This window comes from Chelon labrosus (genome assembly GCF_963514085.1).
Source record: "Chelon labrosus genome assembly, chromosome: 6".
Lineage (NCBI taxonomy): Eukaryota > Metazoa > Chordata > Actinopteri > Mugiliformes > Mugilidae > Chelon > Chelon labrosus.
The window spans coordinates 7,287,950-7,309,465 of record NC_140342.1 but is presented as its reverse complement, the minus strand read 5'-3'; the positions used below and the strand labels follow the sequence as shown (position 1 = coordinate 7,309,465).

The window sequence follows — 21,516 nt, the reverse complement described above, 5'->3', positions numbered from 1 at the left end:
TGAAGGAGTTTCAAGCTCCTCTGATTCTCTCGTTCAACGTTTCTTGAGCTGAATATGAATAAAGCACATGCAGCACAGTTCATGAACTTAAACTCAATACCGTGCACTATCTTTGTTAGAAGCCTTGACAGGAGACCAAAGACAGTAACCAGACGTGAGTTGACTAATATAAGAAAGAGAGAGCATGTCTTGAGACAAATTAAAACCACCTCTAGGTGGATGGGAGACCGGCTGAATGAGTTATGGCGTTCTAAGGAAGATAAATGCTGAAGGAAAAAGGTCAGAGCTCCACAGTATAGACAACAGTGCTCTGTCTGCCACGACTGTTTGGCCAAGCACATTAGCACTGTGGGTAATAGAGAGCAGATGTTGGACAAAATAAGTGTGTGTGTGTGTGGTGGTGGTGGTGGGGTATGAATATGTCATAGTCTGGTACATGTGTTTGCATGATAGATTATTAAATACGTTTTTAAATTTGTAGTCTCAATATTCATGCCGTTGAATTTAATAAAATGAAATAATAACTCTTTAGGTGTCACGCTGTTGAAAGCATTTATATGTGTGCGCTGGTGTGTCCGTGTTGTTCTGTAATTATGCTGCTAACACAAGCGCAACTGTGCATCACTGTGTTGCACAGCTACTATCACATATTTCTTTATTAATTTGTCTTTTCTACTTGTATGTGTAGAGATTCAGCCCCATTACTACCAACAGCTTTCTGACAATTGTTTAGTTGCTTTAAGTAAGAGATTATTTAAGTTGTAGTAGAGCTGCTGCACGACCTACAGTACAATCTTGAGATCCTTACATCAATATCAAACCTGTCGACATATATGCACAGAACCTGAACCTCCATCTTAAATCTTAAAATGTAGCAGGCATGTGTGGTGCACACATACCTCTCAGCCAGAGGAGCAGAAGGGCTGAGAGTCTGAGTGTAGTATGAGGTGAATGGCAAGGTGGACTCCATATGTTGCACAGACTGCAGACATACAGGTAGCAAGAATGTGCAGAAAGCAGGAGTACTCTAAACTCCTCCATAAACCCCTCCATACCGAACCGACGTCAAGCAACGAGAGAAATATTAAGAGGGAGATGTTGGACAGTAAGAAGCTAGAAGAAAAATGTTCTGAGAAAGAAACAAAACTGAAGGAAAGAGAGAGTGAAATCGGCTGCTCTGGTGTCAGTGCATCTGGAAGCAGTTCTCACAAATTTTCTACTTCACTCTCCACTTTTAGCTCACCCAGAGGCGTCTCACAGTTTCTGTGCTCCAGAATGAGTCAAAATGTTTATGAGCAGATGCTGCAGAAGCCAGTTTTTGCAAAGGTTCAGATCACCGGCCACCAACACAAACATTATGGAATAGCAAACGGCTCAGAAAATCTTTACATTTAACATTTGGTCATTATCAATAGATAATTATAAAATTTACTTCTTAAAGCACATAATGTTAAAGCATCATAATATTCTGGGTTTTGCCCTGTACATTAAAAACATCTTAAGTGTCTGTGATTTCTCCCAAAAAAACATCATGACATTTCCCTGAATAGCAGCATCTAGAGGTGGTGCAACACTGACCTCTAAAGGAGATACAGAGAATATCAACGAATTCTGGTGCAGTTCAAATTTATTACATCATAAATATGACAACCACATTTTAAAAGGCATTACAACAGGTTAACAGGTCTTCCATTATAATCTGGTGTTTACTAATTAATTTGCTCTGTAAACACAACAGTATATGAAGATACTTTATATTAATAGTCATATTATGTCATTTTAAAATAAATACAGTCTGGACACAATTTCACACCGATTAGTCATTGTTAACGATTGCACTTCAGGGGTCACACCACAAAATCACCTGACAATCTCACTTTGCAGTTAATGTATTCACTGAACAGCAACAGGAAGGGGACTATTGTCTAATTATATGTGTATAGGTGAGAACAAGGCAGCTTGTGAGCTGTGGTTGAAAGACTATGAACAGTTAAAAATCCCACAGTTAGGGATGTGACTACAAAAAAGCCAGCAGTGCGTACTTAAAGCATTTGACATTTTGATATCAGGGTACTGTCGGTTTCCTAATCTATTCAGATGTGAGAGGTCAAACGTGATAATTCGGCACTTGTGTGTTGCAGCAGAAAGTAAATTGCATCGCTCTAATTTTATGAAAGGCATCTTTCAGGCAAACAGTGTTGACGGATGATGGATGAGAGAAATTACAAGAAGCTGTGTTTGTTATATTGAACAACGGCTTTGGAAGAAGACTGAACAAATGCTGAACTATGAAAAGATTACAAAGTCTTTACTGGTAGTATCGGTCCAGATAAATATGTGAGCACGGTGCTCAGCTGCATGAGGTCCACATAAGATCCATATAATGCTGCCATAATGTCGCCACTGTATACTGGACAATAACTGTAAGGAAATTCCAGTTGTTGGTAAATGTGTGTCGTCCAAGACTAGAAAGTTTACCATGTGTCAAACACAGAACAGTATAATATTGAGTTTTGGTCCATGCTGCAGAGAGAACTGACTGTCTCTAAGGGTAAGAAAGAGAAGAAAATAGATGTAAGTAGAATGATGGTGAATTAGGGAAACTAGGAAAGGGAGGAATGAGTAGGGAGGACAGGCTGTGTCATGTTAAGTCACAATTAAGTAAGGCCAGTAGGAGGAAGGGGTGAAATGTTTAGTGCAGGATCTCAATGAGGAGGCGTTTGAAGTCTCCGCCGCACTCAGAATCCAGAGCCTCTTTCAGGGTCACATCGTACTTCTCCAGGTACATGTCCTTCACCGTCTCCAGGTCGATCTGCGGTGTCACCACAAAACCTTCTTAGTATTTTGTCTTAAAGTTGACATGCTGCAAAGTACATTTTACGTTCTTTGGCGTCACCTGTGTAGTACAGTTATTCACTGGGCTATTCACACACACTTGCCTCAGAGCGGCCTGCTATGATGCGAATCAGCGTGTCCTCATCGGTGCCCACTCCCTTCATGGCAGCATTGAGGCGCCGGGCAAAATAAAGCTGTGGGTTCTTAGCACACCTGACTATAAATGAAGGAGTGTTACATATAGTATAATTAGATAAAAGAATATATAACAGATGTGATATTTAACTGACTCGTCAATGATCATGTTCCCTAGTAACCTACCCAGAGTAATGTAACAGTCCTTCAGAGTCCCTGTTGCCTCAGCGTCAATGGTGTCCAAAATGTCTGTTCCTGAGAGCTGCAATAAAGCGGGTTCAAACATGAGACCTGATTAGATTAATAATAAGAGTGTTTGAAATGAGAGAAACAAAACAACTATGCGATTTAACACTTACCGACTCATACATCTTAAAGGTGGCCTGAAGCTGCAGGTAGTTCCTGTGAGTCAGGATGTAAGTGAAGGTCGACTCATCCGTGCCAAACCTGCCTTCCCCCGCCTGATGAGTGCACACAGAGGAAAGAAAACCCATATACTAAATGAATACACATAAAACACAATAGACTTACAGTACATATAATGCACTTTGTAACATCGGCCATGTTGCACTCTTTCTATAACCAGCCTATGAGGAATATTCTGTCACTAGAAAAGCTTGCTCCATGAATTCGGGCGAGTGAGACCAGCTCCTAAAATGTCCAAGGACAGATCTAGAGAGGAATTGTTATTAAGTAGAAGCAACAGGGGAGAGGGTGGGACCATAACTCCAAGATGTCAGAGAGTTACAATGTTTGTTTCAGCTGAATGATAAAATCAACATGCAGTGACAAAATATGCCTAGAAGGTGTGCTGTTTACCATGTTCATCATCTTTATTTAGTGAGTTTGCATGCTGACATTTGCTAATTACACAAAGTATTCGGCAATATTTCAAACAATTCCATCCACTAGTGGTTGAGAATTTCCTTGCAGACAAGAACATTCATATTTGTACAACGACACCGTGAGCCACAGTGCAAAATAAAAGAATGGCAATGTTTTTGGCTTATGGGATTTCAATGAAATCCTGGGCTCACATGCTTAAATATCTAAATCTAGGATCAAATTAGGCTGCATCGGCGTCATCTAAAGGGCAAACTGTAACAAGGCCTTTTCGTTTTAATGGCTTACACAGCACAGGCCTTATCTGAGAACGCACCTCAAACAAAGACGCAGCATCTTGCTCGGCTAAGGCCTCATCCACCTCATAGCCCTCGTCCCTGGCCGCCTGTAGAGAAAGATACAGGAGAGAGACATGAGTGGAAGAAAGGGGAGAGGAGAGAATGAAGGCTGAAGAGGGTGGATTACAAAAAATGATATCAAGCATTTCATAGAACAACAATCATCTGCTCCACACTAGAGTGAAATATTTCAAAAGCGTTGCAATCGCAGCTTTTGGAGTGGCACTGCTGTAAAACATGAGTCACTCCGTGTTTGTACTTTTTTTATTTTTTGGTCTGGGAAGGAAAAGAGAAGGGAAGCAGAAAAGGGTGGAGGCACTGAGAGAGCTGGGGATGGCGTGGCATAGCGTGCCAAACAATGCGATGAATGTCCCAGTAGGCGAGTCAGAGTATAGAGGAAAAAATCTGCAAGCCTTTTTCTCAGACAAAAAGTGCACTTGTACTTCTCTTTATAGCTTCCTTTCAGAGTCTAGAAACCGTACTAGAGGCACCAGTTAGAAGTGCTAGCCAGTTGATGTTATCACCTGCAGCAGTGACATCAGCAGGTTCCTCACATCTCCACTGGTATCTCCCTCAATATCACCCTCCAGGTCACGCTCATGCACTGTAAAACAATAGTTACAGACAGGAAAACACAAGTCACTTCACCATTATAATAATTTAACTTTCCATTTTGGAAGGAACATCAGATTGGTAGCTGCATGGTATGACTCAGCTTTAGAGGAAAACCTACCCTGGACATAAGCCTCCTTGTAGCTCAGGATGTCCTGTTGGCAGAATAAAGAGGAGGTTCAGTCAGACGGCAGAGAAACAGGGTTACATCAGGAATGAAAGGTGGTTATCACACAATGTTTCATTCACAGAACTGCACTACTTGAGCTTTTAAAATACACATTGACTTTGAGTAACTCACATTTAATTGTATTGTTATTCTAACAAATCAAGACAAATCTCATGTCCATATTTTATGACTTAAATCTCGTATTCTGAGAGAGAATGAAAAGAGAAACACACAGCTGCACAACGCTGTTAATCTAATCAACACAGACCTCATTCGTAGCCGTGCACAAGATCTCGACCAGTACGGCTTCGTCGGTGCCTGCCCCCTTCATGGCCTTCCTCAGCTCCTTGGCAAAGTAAACATGAGGGGGGTCCAACATGGCTATGGTGGCCTTTTCAAAGCTACCTGTCAGCTCCTTCTTCAGCACCTCCTCCAACTCCTGAACAAACACACAAACACAGAGGCCACATCGTCTATGGTTGGAATCTCTCTCTTGAGATCTCTCTCTCACTCCCTCTCTCTCTCACTCCCTCTCTCTCTATCTGTGAGAATAAACAGAGACACTCACATCATCGTACTTTTCAAAGTAGGCCTGTTTGATTTCCACGCGCTGAGCTGCTGAACGATTGGCCAGGATTTGGATAATGGCCTCTTCATCTGTGCCTGGACAGCACGCAGCAATACAAACATGAGCTTGATCACATACAGTAAAAAGCCTAACAATAATAGAAATATGATATTACTGGACACCTAAAAACAGACAACAGGCTCGTATTCGGGGTGAAACAACTGTTTTATGACAATGTGAAATATATGCAGTGCAATAATTACCACACATTATATTTTATTGTATATATTGTCTTGTATATTGTCTTGTTTATATTGTCTTATTGTATATAGGTCATTTTTTTTACTGAAATATTTCTGATTCAGAATCTAATACCACTTGTTAATGTGTCAGTATACTGGACCATTCATTCATCCATTCATTAATTCATTCATCTTCTGTAACCGCTTATTCCTGTTAAGGGTCGCGGGGTCTGCTGGAGCCTATCCCAGCTGTCATCGGGTGAGAGTCGGGGTACACCCTGGACAGGTCGCCAGTCTATCACAGGACTAACACAGAGAGACAGACAACCATTCACACTCACACCTACGGCCAATTTAGAATCACCAATGAACCTAATGAGCATGTCTTTGGATGGTGGGAGGAAGCTGGAGTACCCGGAGAGAACCCACGCAGACACAGGGAGAACATGCAAACTCCACACAGAAAGGCCCAGTCGGCCCATGGATTCGAACCCGGGACCTTCTCGCTGTGAGGTATACTGGACCAGTGTATTTATAACATTTAACTGGACAGATGCGTAGACTGTCTTCTAATGCTGCCATCATTTAAATAGAATGTTTGTTAAGTCACTATCACCACATGATGTAACACAATGGTGGCAGAGCTTAAGATTCACTGATAGCTAAGGATTGATAATGCATATATGCAAACATATATCTGGATATGTTAAACTGTCATCAGAAGATAGCCGATGAGTTTATGAGGTTGCTGCTAATTCAAAATGGACATTTCCTGCTGCTGAAACATTAAAAGAATTGAACTGGTAAAACATAAACTGACTTTTATTATGGAGTATATTTTTCAGGGTGGAATATTTCAGGGAGTAATGGAACCAGAAGGAGCAGCCGCACTGAGCTCTTAGATGAAGAGCTGCAGACGACAGGCCGGACATCTCCAACTACTCAGAGGTAACCAGCTCCTTCCACTGTGCCCTGCTGTTCACAGACTCATGCTGTGTGCAGCATAAAATCAGACCACAGAATGATGGAAAAGAAGCAATTACAGTCTGAATATAGCTGCCTGTAGAAATTCTGTGAACTGTAATATTAAACTGAGTTTGATGTTAGTGCCAGTAACTACGAGTGGCACCAAACTGATCAGTAATGAAACCTTTGAGTCACTTCACTCCACAAATAATATATATCAGCTAATGTTTGTTGATTTCTAATTTAGGAAAGCTTTAGTTATAACTGCACCCACTGTGACTTTGTCAGTGTGATAATGGATGACTTAATCACACGCAGACAGAGAAACAGAGGCTTCACCAGATCAATGAATGGGGGGAAATCAGCATGACACACACTCGCAGAGGAGAAAGAAAACTAAAGTCACCCTCAGCTACTTACCCAAACCTTTGCATGCTTTCCTAATGGCTTTGATATCAGCTGTAACATCAAAGTCCTCATATGGGACTATGGTGGGCTGGAGAATGAACAGAGTCAGAGCAATTTAAAGTTATTATTACTGACATTACTGTGCATTCAAAGCAGCTAAAAAATAATGTGAAATTAAACTGATGTAAGAACTACAATATGATTATATATAAAAGTTACAATTAGAATGCTTTCCACTGTAACAGATTACAGGGCGAGCCTCTGGGAAAGATGTGTCATGTGCATCGAGGCTACAGTCTCCCGCAGGAAAAGGGTGCAGCCTGTGTGTGATCGCTGAGTCATGGGGCAACAGAAGCAGCAGCAGCAACAGCCTCCTCTCCTCGCCCACCCCCCGTTTAACACAATGCGGCCTTATAGATCTGGTTTCTGAGAAATTCCATTTTCCCCCCCGCTGTTGTTGCCTCCTCGGCGTGGCATGGCACACTTCATCTGCTTAACTGCGCAAGTCCTGTTTACAGACCGTAGGCCACACAAACAAGTCTTGTTTTCATCTCTAATACTAAAGCTGCAGTCCTAATTCGAACGCCGTCTGTGTCACTGATACGACAATCACTGCAAACTTTAATTGCGCCCCTGAATAAATTAAACGCAGTGACTTTATTGCACTTTCCTGGAGTTAATCGTATTTCATCGGCAAAAGTTGGAGAATCCGTCTTACCTGCACGTTGCCCATGTTCTTTCACACCGGACTTCCCAAGCTCTGAAGTGACAAATTACAGCCGTGTGCGGATGCTGCGCAGCTGTGTCGTTGATGCGGCGCTGTCAAGCTGGATGGCCTCTTCCTGCAGGGACGCTACCCTGTCCGGTGCTGCAGGGCTGACGTCACCGCCGCCCATTGCTTTAACAGGGTGCTGGAGGAGGAGGTGCTGGTCTAGTCACCAGTTAGACCGCTTTCAGTATTTGTTCTGCAGCCGAGCATCATGTAAGTGAATACATGTGCTCAAACTCCAGCTACACCCTAATGCACAGCACAAGTAGAAACCAGCGACCATATGACAAGAAAGGACAACCTGTCACATACTGAGTGCTTCTACCTTAACTACTGCTGACAACCCTGCACTTTTATTTGAATATTCAAGGAAACTCTTGAAAGCAGGGGTTTTATTTCTATTTCTTTTTACGTTTTTCATTTAGATTAATGTACTTTTGAGTTCAGACACCGCTAGTGTTGCAAATGTGAATCGATGCAACACTTACCTTTTCTAAGATCAGTGCAAAATACATCCATGCAATTACTTAATTCCAGTATTAAGTACAGCAATGTGTTTCTTCAATAAAAACCGCAAAACTTCCCAAACTGATAGTCCTTCAAGAACATCGGCAAAATCTATGTAGAGTATAAAAAGTAGCAGCAGAATGGATCAGAGTTGGTTTATGCATTATTATTTTTATATGATTATTTTTGATGCATAAACATTGAAGAATCATTGTAATGTTTCAATAATAAAAAACTCAATAATAAATAATATTTTTAAACTTATTTAAACTTTCGTAAAATGTTGGTTGGTTTCAGTCCCACATTCAAAGCAGGAAATGTGAATCACAGTAATTACAAGACAACAACTTTCACTGTCCACATGGTGGCAGTGTTGTGCCAGTTGTGCCGAAAAAGAATTTAGAGAAAGTTGAAACGAATCTACTTGATTTGGAAGTGTAGCACACATAGGATAGAAAACATATTCTTTTGTCTTGTTTTGAAAAATAATATTTTTTTGTAAACCCAATAATTAGAGTTGTAGATATGTATGTTATTATTCCTTTAAATGATCTAAGCGATGCTAGTTTTCATATTTATTCACAAGGCAAAAATGAACTGAAGATTGGTAAGCGTGGGGTTTCGTAGAAATATTTAATCCAGATTTGAGAACAGAGTATTTACCGTATGTACATGCAACACAATATGAACGATATAAATAATCCCATGTGGATGCTACAACAATTTGCAACATTTCGGAGCAGCACTACAGAGTATAACAAGCATAAAATACATGAGGCTCCACTTCAAACAGTGTCATCTGAGAGAAAAAGAAACTTGTGAACGTAAGAGCGGTAGATCATGTTTATTTATGAAGCCTTTCATTTTTTTTTTTCAATGTATGACACACGTTTTTCCAGGGCTACCAACAGGAAGTTCCATCCTATCATGCACAATGAATATATCCATAGCCTTTCCCAAGGGACTAGGAATCTTTGGAGGAACTCTAATTTAAGTTCCTGTGGAATTATTTGACCCCCCAAAAGACTCAGTAGTTCTACTTTTCAGTAATACAAGATTGTCTTCTGGATTACTGCCACCTGCTGGACTGGAGTGTAGTAGCCTTTTCAAGCATATTCAACTTTCTGAAAATTCTTGGTTCTTTACATCGTGGTTTAAACACAGACAAGTCCGAAGGAAACTTTTACTTCCTTGATAGAAGCTCCTGGGAATTAAAGTTTCAGGAACCTTCCACATGAACATTTCACATGCTCCCATTCCCCCTTTATTTTTATTTTTTTTATAACATATGCAATGATTTTTTTTTGTTTTTAATGCTTGACGGTGAATTTTAGTGGTCCCCATGCACAAACCCAACCATAATAAAGCTGAAGTGACTATCATGTGTGACTGCATTGCATTAGGTGTCAGTGGTGGGTGGCTGATCACAGGACAGAAAGGCTGACTGTTGTTGTTGTTGCTGTTGCTGGAGACGAGGCAGAGATGTTACATTACTCATATTCTGTCAGCAAGAGAAAGGCAAAAAAAAAAAAAAAAAGCTTTGGTCATGCATACTTGTGGTTTGAGCAATTAAAAATGTGCAAATACTTGAAAGAAGGCGCATACAGATGTATAATGGCCAACTAAGTAACAGGGGGAAAAAAAGTGCATTATTCACATCATCCACCCTTGTCGGGCTCAGTTTTGGTCCATGAAAGACTTCATCACATTTTCGCTGCTTGTGCAGATACTACAGCCCATGATGTCAGAGTGTCCTTCTTAATCACGAGGGCAAAGAATACAGAATAAACAGTAGATACATGTCAATGTCATGGATATTTCAGTACGGCTCAACTGTCACTGCAAGACATTTGACATACGTGTGTACATTATTGATAGCAATGCACCTCATTTCAAAATCATCATGTGGTACATAAGGAAACGAATACCACAGACAACGACATCAAAAGTTCCACTGTCATATTTGAGTAAAAGTTGACCAATAAACATTTAGTTGTTGGATGCTTGATAGCCACATGCAATGACTTTTTTTCTTTTTGTTTTTAGAAAAACACACACTGAATATGGAGACCTTTTACTAAAACATACAGTTTTCCTCATTTGGCTTCACTATTCCCACATTTCTCTAATATAACAGATCATCTCCGTGTCATGAATTATGTATTTGGCCTAAAGATAAGGCAACACAGCTGTGTCTGGGGCTTTGGTCCTGCTTCTCAGAGCTCCCTGTTCTTTTTTCCCTTTTAGCGTCTGATACAGTCTCTGTTGGCTTGCTGCGTAACGTAGGTTATCATCAGCGTAACATGGTATGTCAATATTTAGTGAGCTCAGCCTAAAAATTCACTGTGTTTTTGAGTGAATGATTGTCAGATCTGCTGGTAAACACAGATATGACTCCTCTTTTTAAAATGTTCATCATGTACTCAATGTGATAAAACCTACAAACTATGTAACTCTGACAAATGTGTAAGCAAAAGTGCTGACAAAAAATAAATCTTCGATAGTGACTTCGAGGTTGCAATCGCTGCAGTGTAATGATAAGATGTTTACTGTTTTTGTTCAAATTGTCACATCCAGATTGCATCTGTGGAAAAATGTTCCTGTCCTCACAATATCAATAACTAAGGTGACCCAGAGAAAAATCTTTTTGAATGTATCGCCATATTTTTTATCATTCCTTTGCTGTGTTCTCTGCGCAGTCAGTCTGTGAATACAAAACAATGCAATCGTCATACCGGTCATCATGCCCTCTCTCCAGAGTCTTTCTCCTGAAAGTCCCAGGGGCAAACATCAACCATCTTTGCCCCACTCGTGACCGCAGGTTTGTAACCACTACTCAAAGAGCCCTCTTTCTTCTTCTCTGGTGATTTTCTAGTCTGAGCCGAGCTGGTGTGTGAGTGCTCAGTCTCCTGGGAGAAAACCTCTGCCCTCCTGATCTCCATCAACTCTGGGTCTCTTGTCGAGCTCCTCCGCCGCTCAGAATGCGGCCCGCTGCACTCTGACGACTGGCTGACCCGCCTCCTCTCTGACGGTGGCTTGCTGGAGGAGCTCCGCCTTTCTCTGCTTTTCTCCCTCCCTTTCTCCTTCTCGGCTCTGTGGTTGGACGAGCAGGAGCCTTTCCGTTTCTTCTTGTGCGTGGTGGGACTGTTGCAGCTCTTCTCCTGCTTGGGTGAAGGCGGACTGGTGTAGTCCCACGGGCAGATTTCAACCATTAGAGATGGAGGCTGTAAAAGGCTCCCTGTGGACTTGGAGTGGTCTGAGTGGAGCCCTTTGGGTTTCCCATCAGTGGGTGTGACACTTTTCTTACGTCTTATTCTGTCTGGAGAGATGGAATCTGAATCTCCTCCCAGCATGGGCTGCTCTTCGAATTCCCAGGGGCACACATCCGGCTTGAGAGGGAGAGGCGACCTGGGCGGCTTAGATTTCCGTGTTTCCCTCCCATCATCCCTTTCTCCTCCTTTATCTTTGGAGCGGCGTCTGTTGGAGGGAGACTGCCCTGTTTTTTGCCTCTGTTGGGACCGACTACCTTTGCTGATTCCAGAGCTGCTGCTGCCTCTCCGGCCCGTCGTGGTTTCTCCAGGAGCGATGGAAACATGCTTCTGGGTCTTCGACTCAGAGGGAGTCTGAGGTTCTTCTAGCTCCCAGGGACAAACCTCAGACACATCATAAAGATTCCTCCCAGTCTCAGAGCAAATGGACGGCTGGCTGCCGCTTACCTGTTACAAGCATGCAAAAGACAAAAAAGAAACACTAAATAGAAAGAACACTTTCTTACTACTTAGAAAATATTAAAAAAGGGTATTTTGACTAAAGTCCACTTATTACTTTAAAGGGAGCATGCAGAGCCATTTTGCAACTGCTGTGCTCCCTACTGTTGTTACAGTTGATACCATAGACCACTCTCCTCTCCTCTCCTCTCCTCTCCGGGGGTTCCTGTGTTCAGGCCATACTGCTAGAGGTGGTTTGTGGTATGTAACTTAATCCTGAATTGATCAACAATGTTATATTAGCAACGGACCAAGAACCGAGAATTATGTGAAAGTAGTCAATAGCAACAAGGCCCCAGATTTACCAGCCGACTCTGGACTGCTTCTCTTTTATCACCTTAGCCGTGTGGAGGGCTAAGGTGATATTTCCAGTCCTTACTGTTTCACTTTCACCATTAGTGGTCCCTAAAAAAAACACTGCATGCAGAGTTATCAACTAGCTGGTAAAAAGGTGTAAGGAATAGTAAGCAGCTATGTAATTGTAAGAACTTGTTTCCCTCGGACTAAATGGGAATGGCTGGACTTATTCTTATCTGGAAGCCACAGACGTGACTGTAAAGGAATCCTGTGTCTGTGTCTGCTGTATATTATTCCATTGGTCACTTTCATATACTTCCTTGGTTTTCTCTCCATTAAATTGGAAAATGAATTTAATCCAAGCTTTATCAATGGTTTTGTTGGCCCTGCTTGTTGCGATATGTGCTGGACTGAAGTAAATGGCTTTGTACTTATATAGCGCTTTGCTACTTATTGGTACTCAAAGCCAAATGACACATCTACCCACTTGTTCTGGCTGGAGGACAACCCACTGTACCTAGTCATGGCAACATTCAGGACTATCCACTAAGATGCAGTTACGACCTCAAATAAAACCAATAAGTTGATAGTTAGTTTGTATATGTAACTCAAAGATATCATTAAGAGAACCTGACCAGATACTGGCATAAATGTGCCACATTGTGTAGTGTTAGACATAAAGGCACTTTGTATTACTGATGTCATTATGTGCAGGAGTACCTGTTGTTTCATTATGCCCATCTTCATGGGTGTCTTGGAGTACTCTACTGACTGACTGATGATCATCTTGGGGTAATGCTCCGGTGTCTCATCAACCTCTGAGAGCATTCTCCCCTCCTGTCCCTTCAGACCCTTCTTACTGGCATCCTCCACACTTTGAGTCTTGTTGGTAAGTCCCGGCATCTTCTCCTTGGCACTTGCAATCACGCTCAGAGACTTCTGCATGATGGACGTCCGCAGGTGCACAGGCTTCTTCTCGTGCATTAAGTTGTGAGCGCTGGCTGATTTCCAGAACAGTGGCACAGATTCCGTGGATTCAGCCGGCTCCAGTCTCGGCGGAGTCGCAGCAGGTTCAAGCTGTTTCTTGGCATGTCTCCGGCCGATGAGAGAGCCCAGAAGAGAGCCTTCCCCGCTGCCTCCGACAGGAGTCATTTTGTCCCCTGCAGCTGAGCCTGTTTGACTTCCAGCTTCTTCCTCCGGGTCACAAACATGGTCATAGCTAAGTGACTTCTTCAGGCCCATGACTTTGTTCTTCAGCGAGTCATCTCGTGGTTTTCCTGAGAGAAGATTTATCAGCAGATTAGTGTGAAAGTAGAACAAATTCAAGAATATTATTTACTTCCATCTGTATTTTTTTATAAAGGAGACAGACATGGCTAAAAACAAGCCAAGTGGTGTGTGTGTCATTTAGTCGGCCCACCACTCCAGACTGAAATATCTCATCAACTATTGAACGGATTATCATGAATTCTGTAGCCAACACACATTCATAGTCCTTGGAAGATGAATCCTAAAGATTCTGACAATCTGCTTTGCTAGCTACATCCTAAGGTTGACATGTGTAGTTTTGGGTGAAATGTCTTGACAATTAGATTGGCATTTGTGTTATGCACTGTAAGATCTATAAAATCCTTGGACTTTGCATTACATCCAATAGAGTCAACAGTTTCCTTTGCTCAAACACCTGAAAAGCTAGCTGTGTGGTTCTAATTAAAACATGCTAGCATGCTAACACACTACACTAAGGCCGTGTTCAGACTTTGCATTTAGCAAGGAAGTAAGGAAGAAACAGCGCTATGCAGTGGAAATAACTAAATCATTGATGGCAAAATATTTTTTTCTGCTTCACTTTCATAATGGATGTCACATTGTCGTTGTGTACTTGGCACTTGAGTAGGACTGAGTTTGTTAATGTTAGTAGCATGTGTGATTTCCCTGCTACGACAAGTCAAAATGTCTGCTGGTAAAAAGGTCTATGTATGAGTTCTATAATGCTCACATTATAATATAATCTCCATTTTGTTGTAACCAATCAGTCGTTTAAATGTAGAGTCAGGAATGTAATCAATTTATATTGACAGTCTTGTAGGCTCTAAAAATATTCCCCTCTGAGAATGACTAATGGGCTTCACTTCAAAAAGTGAAACTCAGTGTTCTTCATTTCCATGCTGACCAGATTAGAGTGAGTGATTGAGTGCTGACTAGATTAGAGAGAGAGAGCTGGAACCTGGGGCTCCTACCGTGGTGGCTCGACTCATAGTGGTTTTTCCTCAAGGTGCCTCGGTTGCTGCCGTGCTCGCTGCCGTCATCGCGGCTGCATTGGCGGTGTAGGTGCATGGACTCCGGGATCTCTGTTATCCGTCTCATCAGGGAGCGACCCAGGCCTTTCTTGGAGTTGCGCTTCTTTTGGAGGTGAGGGTTGTTGGCCAGCATCTTCTTTCGTTTGTAGACCTCCAACTGGGCGTACAGCTTCTTCAGCTCATCCTAAAATAGAGACATATTTATGTCTTATTAGCTTCCAAGTAGAAATCACCAACATATAATGCTGCTGTTTGGGTTAGCTTGTGTATCTAGGTTGAGCAAGTGTACCATAACAGAAGACTGTCCCGTTTAAACTAACTATTCTGAATGCTACTTCACCCGGATATCTTCAGGGTCCAAGCTGTGCTCGCTCCAGGCCGAGGTGATGCTGTTGTTGAGGTAGGAGCCAGATCTTCCCATGTCCAGCTCCTCCTCATAGGCCTCAGTGGCAATATCGTCCCTGGCCTGAGTCCCTTTGGACAGGAACTAAAACAGATGGAGAGCAACGTTAAAGAATCACATCACCGAGACTACAGGAGGAGGGAGAAAGAGAGAAAAAGATGTACAACTGGACTTTTTCCCCCCTGGCTAGAGATTGCCTCTGATTTGTTTTTATGGTCGGTTTGTTCTACCTAAAAATATAAAATGAACTCTAGTATACTGAAAAATGTACACAGATTTATATTATTTATTTTGTGTTATTGTTATTGACAGTTGAAGTCAATAATTACCACTGAATTGTGTCTTGTTCCATTTTTTTTCCAAGTTCTCTTTATTAAAATCGATCTTTATGTGCTGACTGCTGCAGGTCAAATGCATGGATGTCAACAAGCCTGACTTTCCCAACTTATAGCAGGTAACTTATAGGTTTTACAAGCTTTAGGTTTTCACACACAAGGAAATTTGGCCTCTGCTTTTAACCCATCCATTCATGCACGCTAAGAACAAAGAACACTACGACAGCTGCAAGCACTACAGTACTGTCTCATATTAATTAAGTTGAAACTTTTCCTCCAATTGATAATTATTTTAATACCATGCAACAATGCAAATAGTGTATAACAAATTCTAATGAATCCTGTTCAGTGTTTGCAGGCGCCAGTCTCCTCCTCATTTGGATTCTTAAGCACAGAATCAAGAGGTGAGATTAGGCTGTATCCTTACAAAAACACAATAAATAGTAAGATAGTGACTTTGAATTTCACAGACGAATTATTTAACTTTGTTTGACTAACAAGTCTGTGGACATAGAAAGACTAAATATTTATCCCGGTTTCAGGAACAGACGCTGCACGAGATTAATGTCCTCCCATTGTGCTTAATTATCCCTCAGTACTCGACTGACTTGTGCCGAGGTGCCTAATTAAGAAAGACTGAAAGAACAGAGAGTGTTGATGGCGTGTTGCACTTCTCACACAGCAGGAGAATTAAATGCTTTCCATCAGACTTGAGAGATCTCACATAAAGACGCCCGCGGGAGCGCTCAGCTAAATTACAACAACCACTAACGCGGTTTGATTGAGTTTAAGGTAATGGTAGCATTACCGTGCCTGGCTACGTCCGTGTGTGCCTCAGATTGCTAATATCAAATTGAATTTAAGAGGATTAATGGAGCGTTATGTATACAAAGCAGTCAGTCAAAAGCAAAGTTAGAGGTTGTTCTTAATTTCTGGGCAACACGGTTGGAGCACAGCAAATGACTTGCTGCTCGGACAAATTATTCCCAGAGAATCACACAAAAGGGAAATGAAATTGGCCAACCTTAAAATTTGCCCTGTGCTCAATGAATGTGTTAGAATCTATTATCAGCTTAAGTTCTCTCTCTTCGCTCCCCAACACATGACTCTCACTCCTGGTGTGCTCAAGGGGAAAATGGAAAAGAGATTTTTGGGTCTTCGATTAAATAATCTGGGTGAGATAGTTTCTCTTTATGCAGAGTATGCCAGCAGCCTGTCCAAGGTGTACTTTGTCTCTGGACCACTGCCTGCTGGGATATGCTCCAGCCACCACCACCCTCTACTACAGGATAAGCAGTCCCAGTTAATGGATATTCATAAACAGGTACCTCATTAAACAATAAATCAACAGATTACTATTTTAGATGCTCTTTGTTGTACATCTCTGTATTACTTTGCAATAGATTAACACTTGCTTACTTCGTACTTATTTTACAAAGATGCTCCAAAAAAGCTTGGACAATCACCCCTAATAATAACCCTAATTCCTCGTAGAAGTGGTGATAAATAAGTGGATTTGTAGTAAAAAAAAAATATCTTTAGTTAGTATCAGAGTTGACTTAAGTATTATAATCAGTCTTTCATCTTATGTTAATGGAGAAAAGTGGGGGGTAACTGTGGCTTAGTGGTTACAGAGGTGGACTTGGGATTGCTGCCCACTGTTCCATGTGTGCTCACTACTCTCTGTGTGTGCAAATGGATGGATTAAACGCAGAGGACAAATTCTTACGTGTGAATATATGATTTATAAGTCCTAAGTGACACAATAGAAAAAGAAGAGGAGTATAAAGTGTACGAAAACATGTCCAAACAACTATTAATACGTTTAGCCAGAACAAAAAAAAAGAAGAATTGTTCAAATGTTTGAAAAAGAACCAAAGGACACCTACAAGCTGACCTCGAGGATCAAGGTTTAATAGTATCTGGGGCCAGCAGAGAATGAAAGTGGGCTTTGTGGAAAAAGAACAATCCACTTTTGAAAGAGAAATATATATTAAAAAAAAGCCTGACATCATATTTACAAAAAAAAATGATATGTCTTCTGAGACAATTTCATTTAGAGAGATGAAAAATAAAATCAGAGCTTCTTTGTAAGTCCCATCAGCTCTACAGTAGCAGAAGAAAGATATTAAGATTTTTCAAAGCAAAGAGCAGCACCCCTGCTGTGAAACATGGAGGAGGTTCAGATGTGTTACGTCTCGAATCTGTGCACAGCACAATGAAAAGAGAAGATTATTAAGACGCCTGGAGCAAAACATACCGTCCAGCATCAGAGAGCTCTGTCTCAGTCAAGAAATGTAGTAAAGTAGAGATGTAGTTCAGCTGAAAGTGCAACAGCACTTTGAAATGGTTCTAAAGGACAGCACAGAGGACTTATTCACACACTGCACTGCTCATTAACATTCAGCTAATGTGCCGGCTATATTTTCTCTCATCAAAATTTTGAATGCCCGACTATTTACAAAGTAATGTGCCGTTCGCTTATTATTGTTTTTCTCCTATTATTTTGTTGATTATGAACCAGCAGAGCAGAAAATTAGTGAGGTTCATGATCTACAGGTTGGAAGTATTTACCTTAGGAATGAGCAGCAGGCCCAGAGTCACAGTCACAGTCAGATGAGTGTGAGCGAAGAACAACATGAGCATCCAATCAGGGTGCAGCCCCGGCACCAGAGAGAACCTGCAGGAAAACATCAACAGGAGAAATTCTGTTTCCTTTAGTAATGTGTGTCTGTGAAATGTGCTCCGACTCACAAGCAAACACAGACATTAAAAGCAGCCGCTAGTGATCCTCCGGACACGGACAACACAATTAAAGGCCCCTCAACCCAAGGCAATCCCTGCACTTCTTAAAAGCTAACTGAAAACATGGGAATGAAAGCAAAACTGTGAAAATTATAGAAGTAGCTGTTTACTTGAACCAACTATGAAAGAGCTCTTCTTCTAAACTTGCTTGGAAGGCATGATATACTTTGAAGGCTTCACCACACCAAGCATGCGAGATGTGTTTGAAGCCGTTAGCCACAAATACGTTTAAACAGAACGCATTTTACTTTGTGTTTATTGCTAATTTTCACTTGTGGACATGCACGCTAAAATGTCCAAAATATACCTGCTTGACATCAACATGTTACCATGCTTCTGTTAGCCTGTGTACGGCCACAACTGGGGAAGACACATGTGAGTGTTGATCAGAATCTGCTTGACTTCCTGCAGGAAACACGTTGTGCATAAAACAGATATGCGGCATTCAAGTCTGACAATCCTGTGCTTTTAATTCACCAATGTTAGCTCAACCACCCCAGTTCCCTGCTTGTTGTTTGGCTTTTATTTTGCTTCTTGTTTACAGGGGCATGCTGACAGTATATATGGTTTCAGTTTTATGCTAACATCAGTTCAGACATGAAGTGGAGGAGCTGTGAAATGCCAACTCTGTCAGTATCCTGCCTGTTCACACCAGAGCTGCCTTTATCTGTGCTGATAAACCAGCTCCTCTGCTCAAAGCAGAGCTGAAAATAACCAGATCAAACTATAATGTAAAGTGTTTTATGTGTCTCTGGACAACAGCTGCATGCATGTCCACTTCTGGGACACTTAAAGTGATCATAAGGAGGGATTGGTTTAAAACTCCAGGAGAACGGCAGGGAGTAGGGCAAGAACATCAAAAGCGTAGGCCAGCATGGGGTGCATATTTTAGCATTCATCATAATCAGCTCATTTATATCACATAAATACTGTCATTTTTAATGTTTATAGTAGATTATTGATATCTTTTCCTGCTAGATTTGTTTGACAAAATAGACCAGATGCTGAAAATATTGAAAACTCCCTTTAGGTTAACATTGGCATCAAAAGCGCTGCACCTCCTGTCTGATCCCTCATAATGGTGATTCATTATAATAATATGATGTATTTCTTTGTGTGCATGCCATCTGTACAGTACATGTGGACAAAATCTGAATGTCAGGTGTTCTGTTGGGATTCCCAATCACTGAGACTACTAACATCTGTATGAATGCATGTGCTCCTCCTGGATTAATACATGGACTTCATGTATTATGATATACACTGATCAGACATAACAATATGACTACCTTTCTAATATTGTGTAGGTCTCTCTTAAGCCTCCAAAAAATCAGTTGTGACGATCATCCCACAGATACTTGATCAGTTTGGGATCTAGTGAATTTGGAGGCCAGGTCAACACCTTGTGCTGTTTTTCATGTTTCTTGAGTTGTTCCTAAACCGTTTTTGTGTGTGTGTCTGTGTCAGGCTGCATCCTGCTGGGGATGGCTGCTGCCATCAAGGAGTGTCATTGCTATGGGGTGGGGGTGCCTGGTCTGGTCTAGGTGGGTGGTACATGAATGCCAGGTCCAAAAATGTGAAAGACTATTTGTTGATGTATGGCAATTTGTCACCTTGTTGATAAAAGTTTACAGAGTAGAGGAGAGGCATTGTTTTCTGTAGCCATTAGGAAAACACCACATCAAGTAATTGTACTTAAAGGACCTCTGTCCCGTACATGACACCCTAGACATGTGCGGAACCTTTGTCAGAGCACGTAGCAGCAATTTTGGCAACTTGAGGATCATTTTAAAAGCTTCATGTCATCATTGCTATTATTGTGGCTCTTTTAAGTCATAGTCAGTGTTGTATTCATGAGCACAAGTGTGGGTAATCGTTTCAATTATTGCTGGAGACTGTGAAAAGTACACAATAGCCCAACAAAGGCCTCTAACGAGTAGCATAAATTTGGCACCAATTTTCCACAAGCATTCAAAGCTAGACGCCCTGACAGATAAATCAATGCAATTATTTAGGGAGGAGAATGAAGTTGAGTGGTGTGTGCTGCGTGAGGAGATTTCTCTGTTTCAATCACCAAATACTTCAGCCTGTTTGAGGGCATGTGCATTGTTTAAAGATTCACCAAGTTGGCTTGCAAAAGAATAGTACGAGCGTGTTTTAGGCTCACATCCCATCGCACACGCACGGCCTTATCTCTAGGCTGCAGCAGCAACACGCTCAGTCTGTCGGTTCACGCTCCTTCAAAAGATTCAAAGCTCACAGTGTTTTATTCCCCACAACAGCTTAGATTTCTAATAATCACACCACTGATGAAGGTGCACCCAGTGGACCTTTCAGCTTCTCAACAGATTAAAAGGATGTGATCTTTTCTTTCCTGTCGCACCGAGCACAATAGACCGCTGGCTAAATGAAAGAATATTCAATCAGGAGCAGTTTTATCAGAGAGCGTGTGACAAATGGATTTTTTTGCCCGAGGCACCTGCAGTCGCTCCACGAAAACCATCTTACCAGTTTTGGGCTCACTGTACGACTGACAAAATGCTATTAGCTTCCTCACATTTTGGTATTAATACTTCCTCTACTCTTAAGGCATTGCTGTTGTTTCAGCTCAGGCCGTCAAAGCATCTGTGTCCAAAAACGATTATCAGGACTAAACAGGTACAGTAGTCAAACAATGGTTTGGTTTTAAGCATGGTTTAAGATAAGATAAGCTAAAAGACAAAAGGTTTTATTTTTTGAAACAATCTGCCTGTAATGGTATTCAGAATTACTGAAATTGTGTTTCAATCAATCCATCAAACAATTAAACAGGCTGATTTCCATGCAGCAGCAACGGAAAGTTTTGTGCAAGAAATTAAAATTTAAAGTTGACCTAGATGCACATCCAGCTGAAACGCACAAAGATGGAGTCATGTTTCTTTCCACCTGACGGATGCAACTCCACTGATCATTCTCATTTAAGCTGTTTAATTTTCGGTCAAGTAGATGTTTAGCAGCTAAATGCTTCACTAGCTTGTTTAGCTTACTAGCTTAACTCTAATGTTTGTCTGCCATTGCCGTAGATAATGTGCAGGTAGCAGTACAGTCTAGTTTTTGGGGTTAGTTGGTCTTGACAGCTGCCTCCGTAGACCAAAACTATACTGATTAGAGTAGTGAGAGTCAAACTCATGTAGTTGCAAAACAAAAACTAAAAAAATGGCTCCAGAGCCAGAACAAA

At 41.4% G+C, this 21,516-nt stretch overlaps 2 protein-coding genes across 2 annotated transcripts in view; both read right to left on the bottom strand.

Annotated features, from left to right (window-relative positions):
- Positions 1-1,430: 1,430 nt before the first annotated feature.
- LOC311489434 (annexin A13-like) lies at positions 1,431-7,946 on the bottom strand. Its single transcript, XM_084546507.1, has 11 exons — positions 7,835-7,946; positions 7,129-7,204; positions 5,501-5,595; positions 5,201-5,371; positions 4,885-4,918; positions 4,676-4,755; positions 4,130-4,198; positions 3,330-3,431; positions 3,157-3,232; positions 2,940-3,052; positions 1,431-2,812 (listed from the first exon to the last, which is right to left on the bottom strand). The coding sequence occupies exons 1-11, from the start codon at positions 7,847-7,849 to the stop codon at positions 2,693-2,695; spliced, it is 951 nt and encodes a 316-aa protein (XP_084402633.1). The 5' UTR covers positions 7,850-7,946; the 3' UTR covers positions 1,431-2,692.
- Positions 7,947-8,958: 1,012 nt separating this feature from the next.
- LOC311488973 (metabotropic glycine receptor-like) overlaps positions 8,959-21,516 on the bottom strand; it is a gene marked incomplete at its 5' end in the record, with an annotated part of 67,036 nt that continues 54,478 nt past the window's right edge. Inside the window, 5 exons of the mRNA XM_084545849.1 lie at positions 8,959-12,108; positions 13,177-13,733; positions 14,697-14,940; positions 15,097-15,243; positions 18,069-18,174. Of these exons, the coding sequence (XP_084401975.1) occupies positions 11,134-12,108; positions 13,177-13,733; positions 14,697-14,940; positions 15,097-15,243; positions 18,069-18,174 (2,029 nt within the window). The 3' untranslated portion in view covers positions 8,959-11,133. The remainder of the gene's footprint in view (positions 12,109-13,176; positions 13,734-14,696; positions 14,941-15,096; positions 15,244-18,068; positions 18,175-21,516) is intronic.

Excerpts from the sequence above, each read along its gene's own strand:
- LOC311489434 (XM_084546507.1), bottom strand. Across the intron at positions 3,432-4,129 it reads ATGCTGCGTCTTTGTTTGAG|GCGGGGGAAGGCAGGTTTGG; the intron begins GTGCGTTCTCAG and ends TGCACTCATCAG. Across the intron at positions 3,053-3,156 it reads GGACTGTTACATTACTCTGG|TCAGGTGTGCTAAGAACCCA; the intron begins GTAGGTTACTAG and ends CTTCATTTATAG.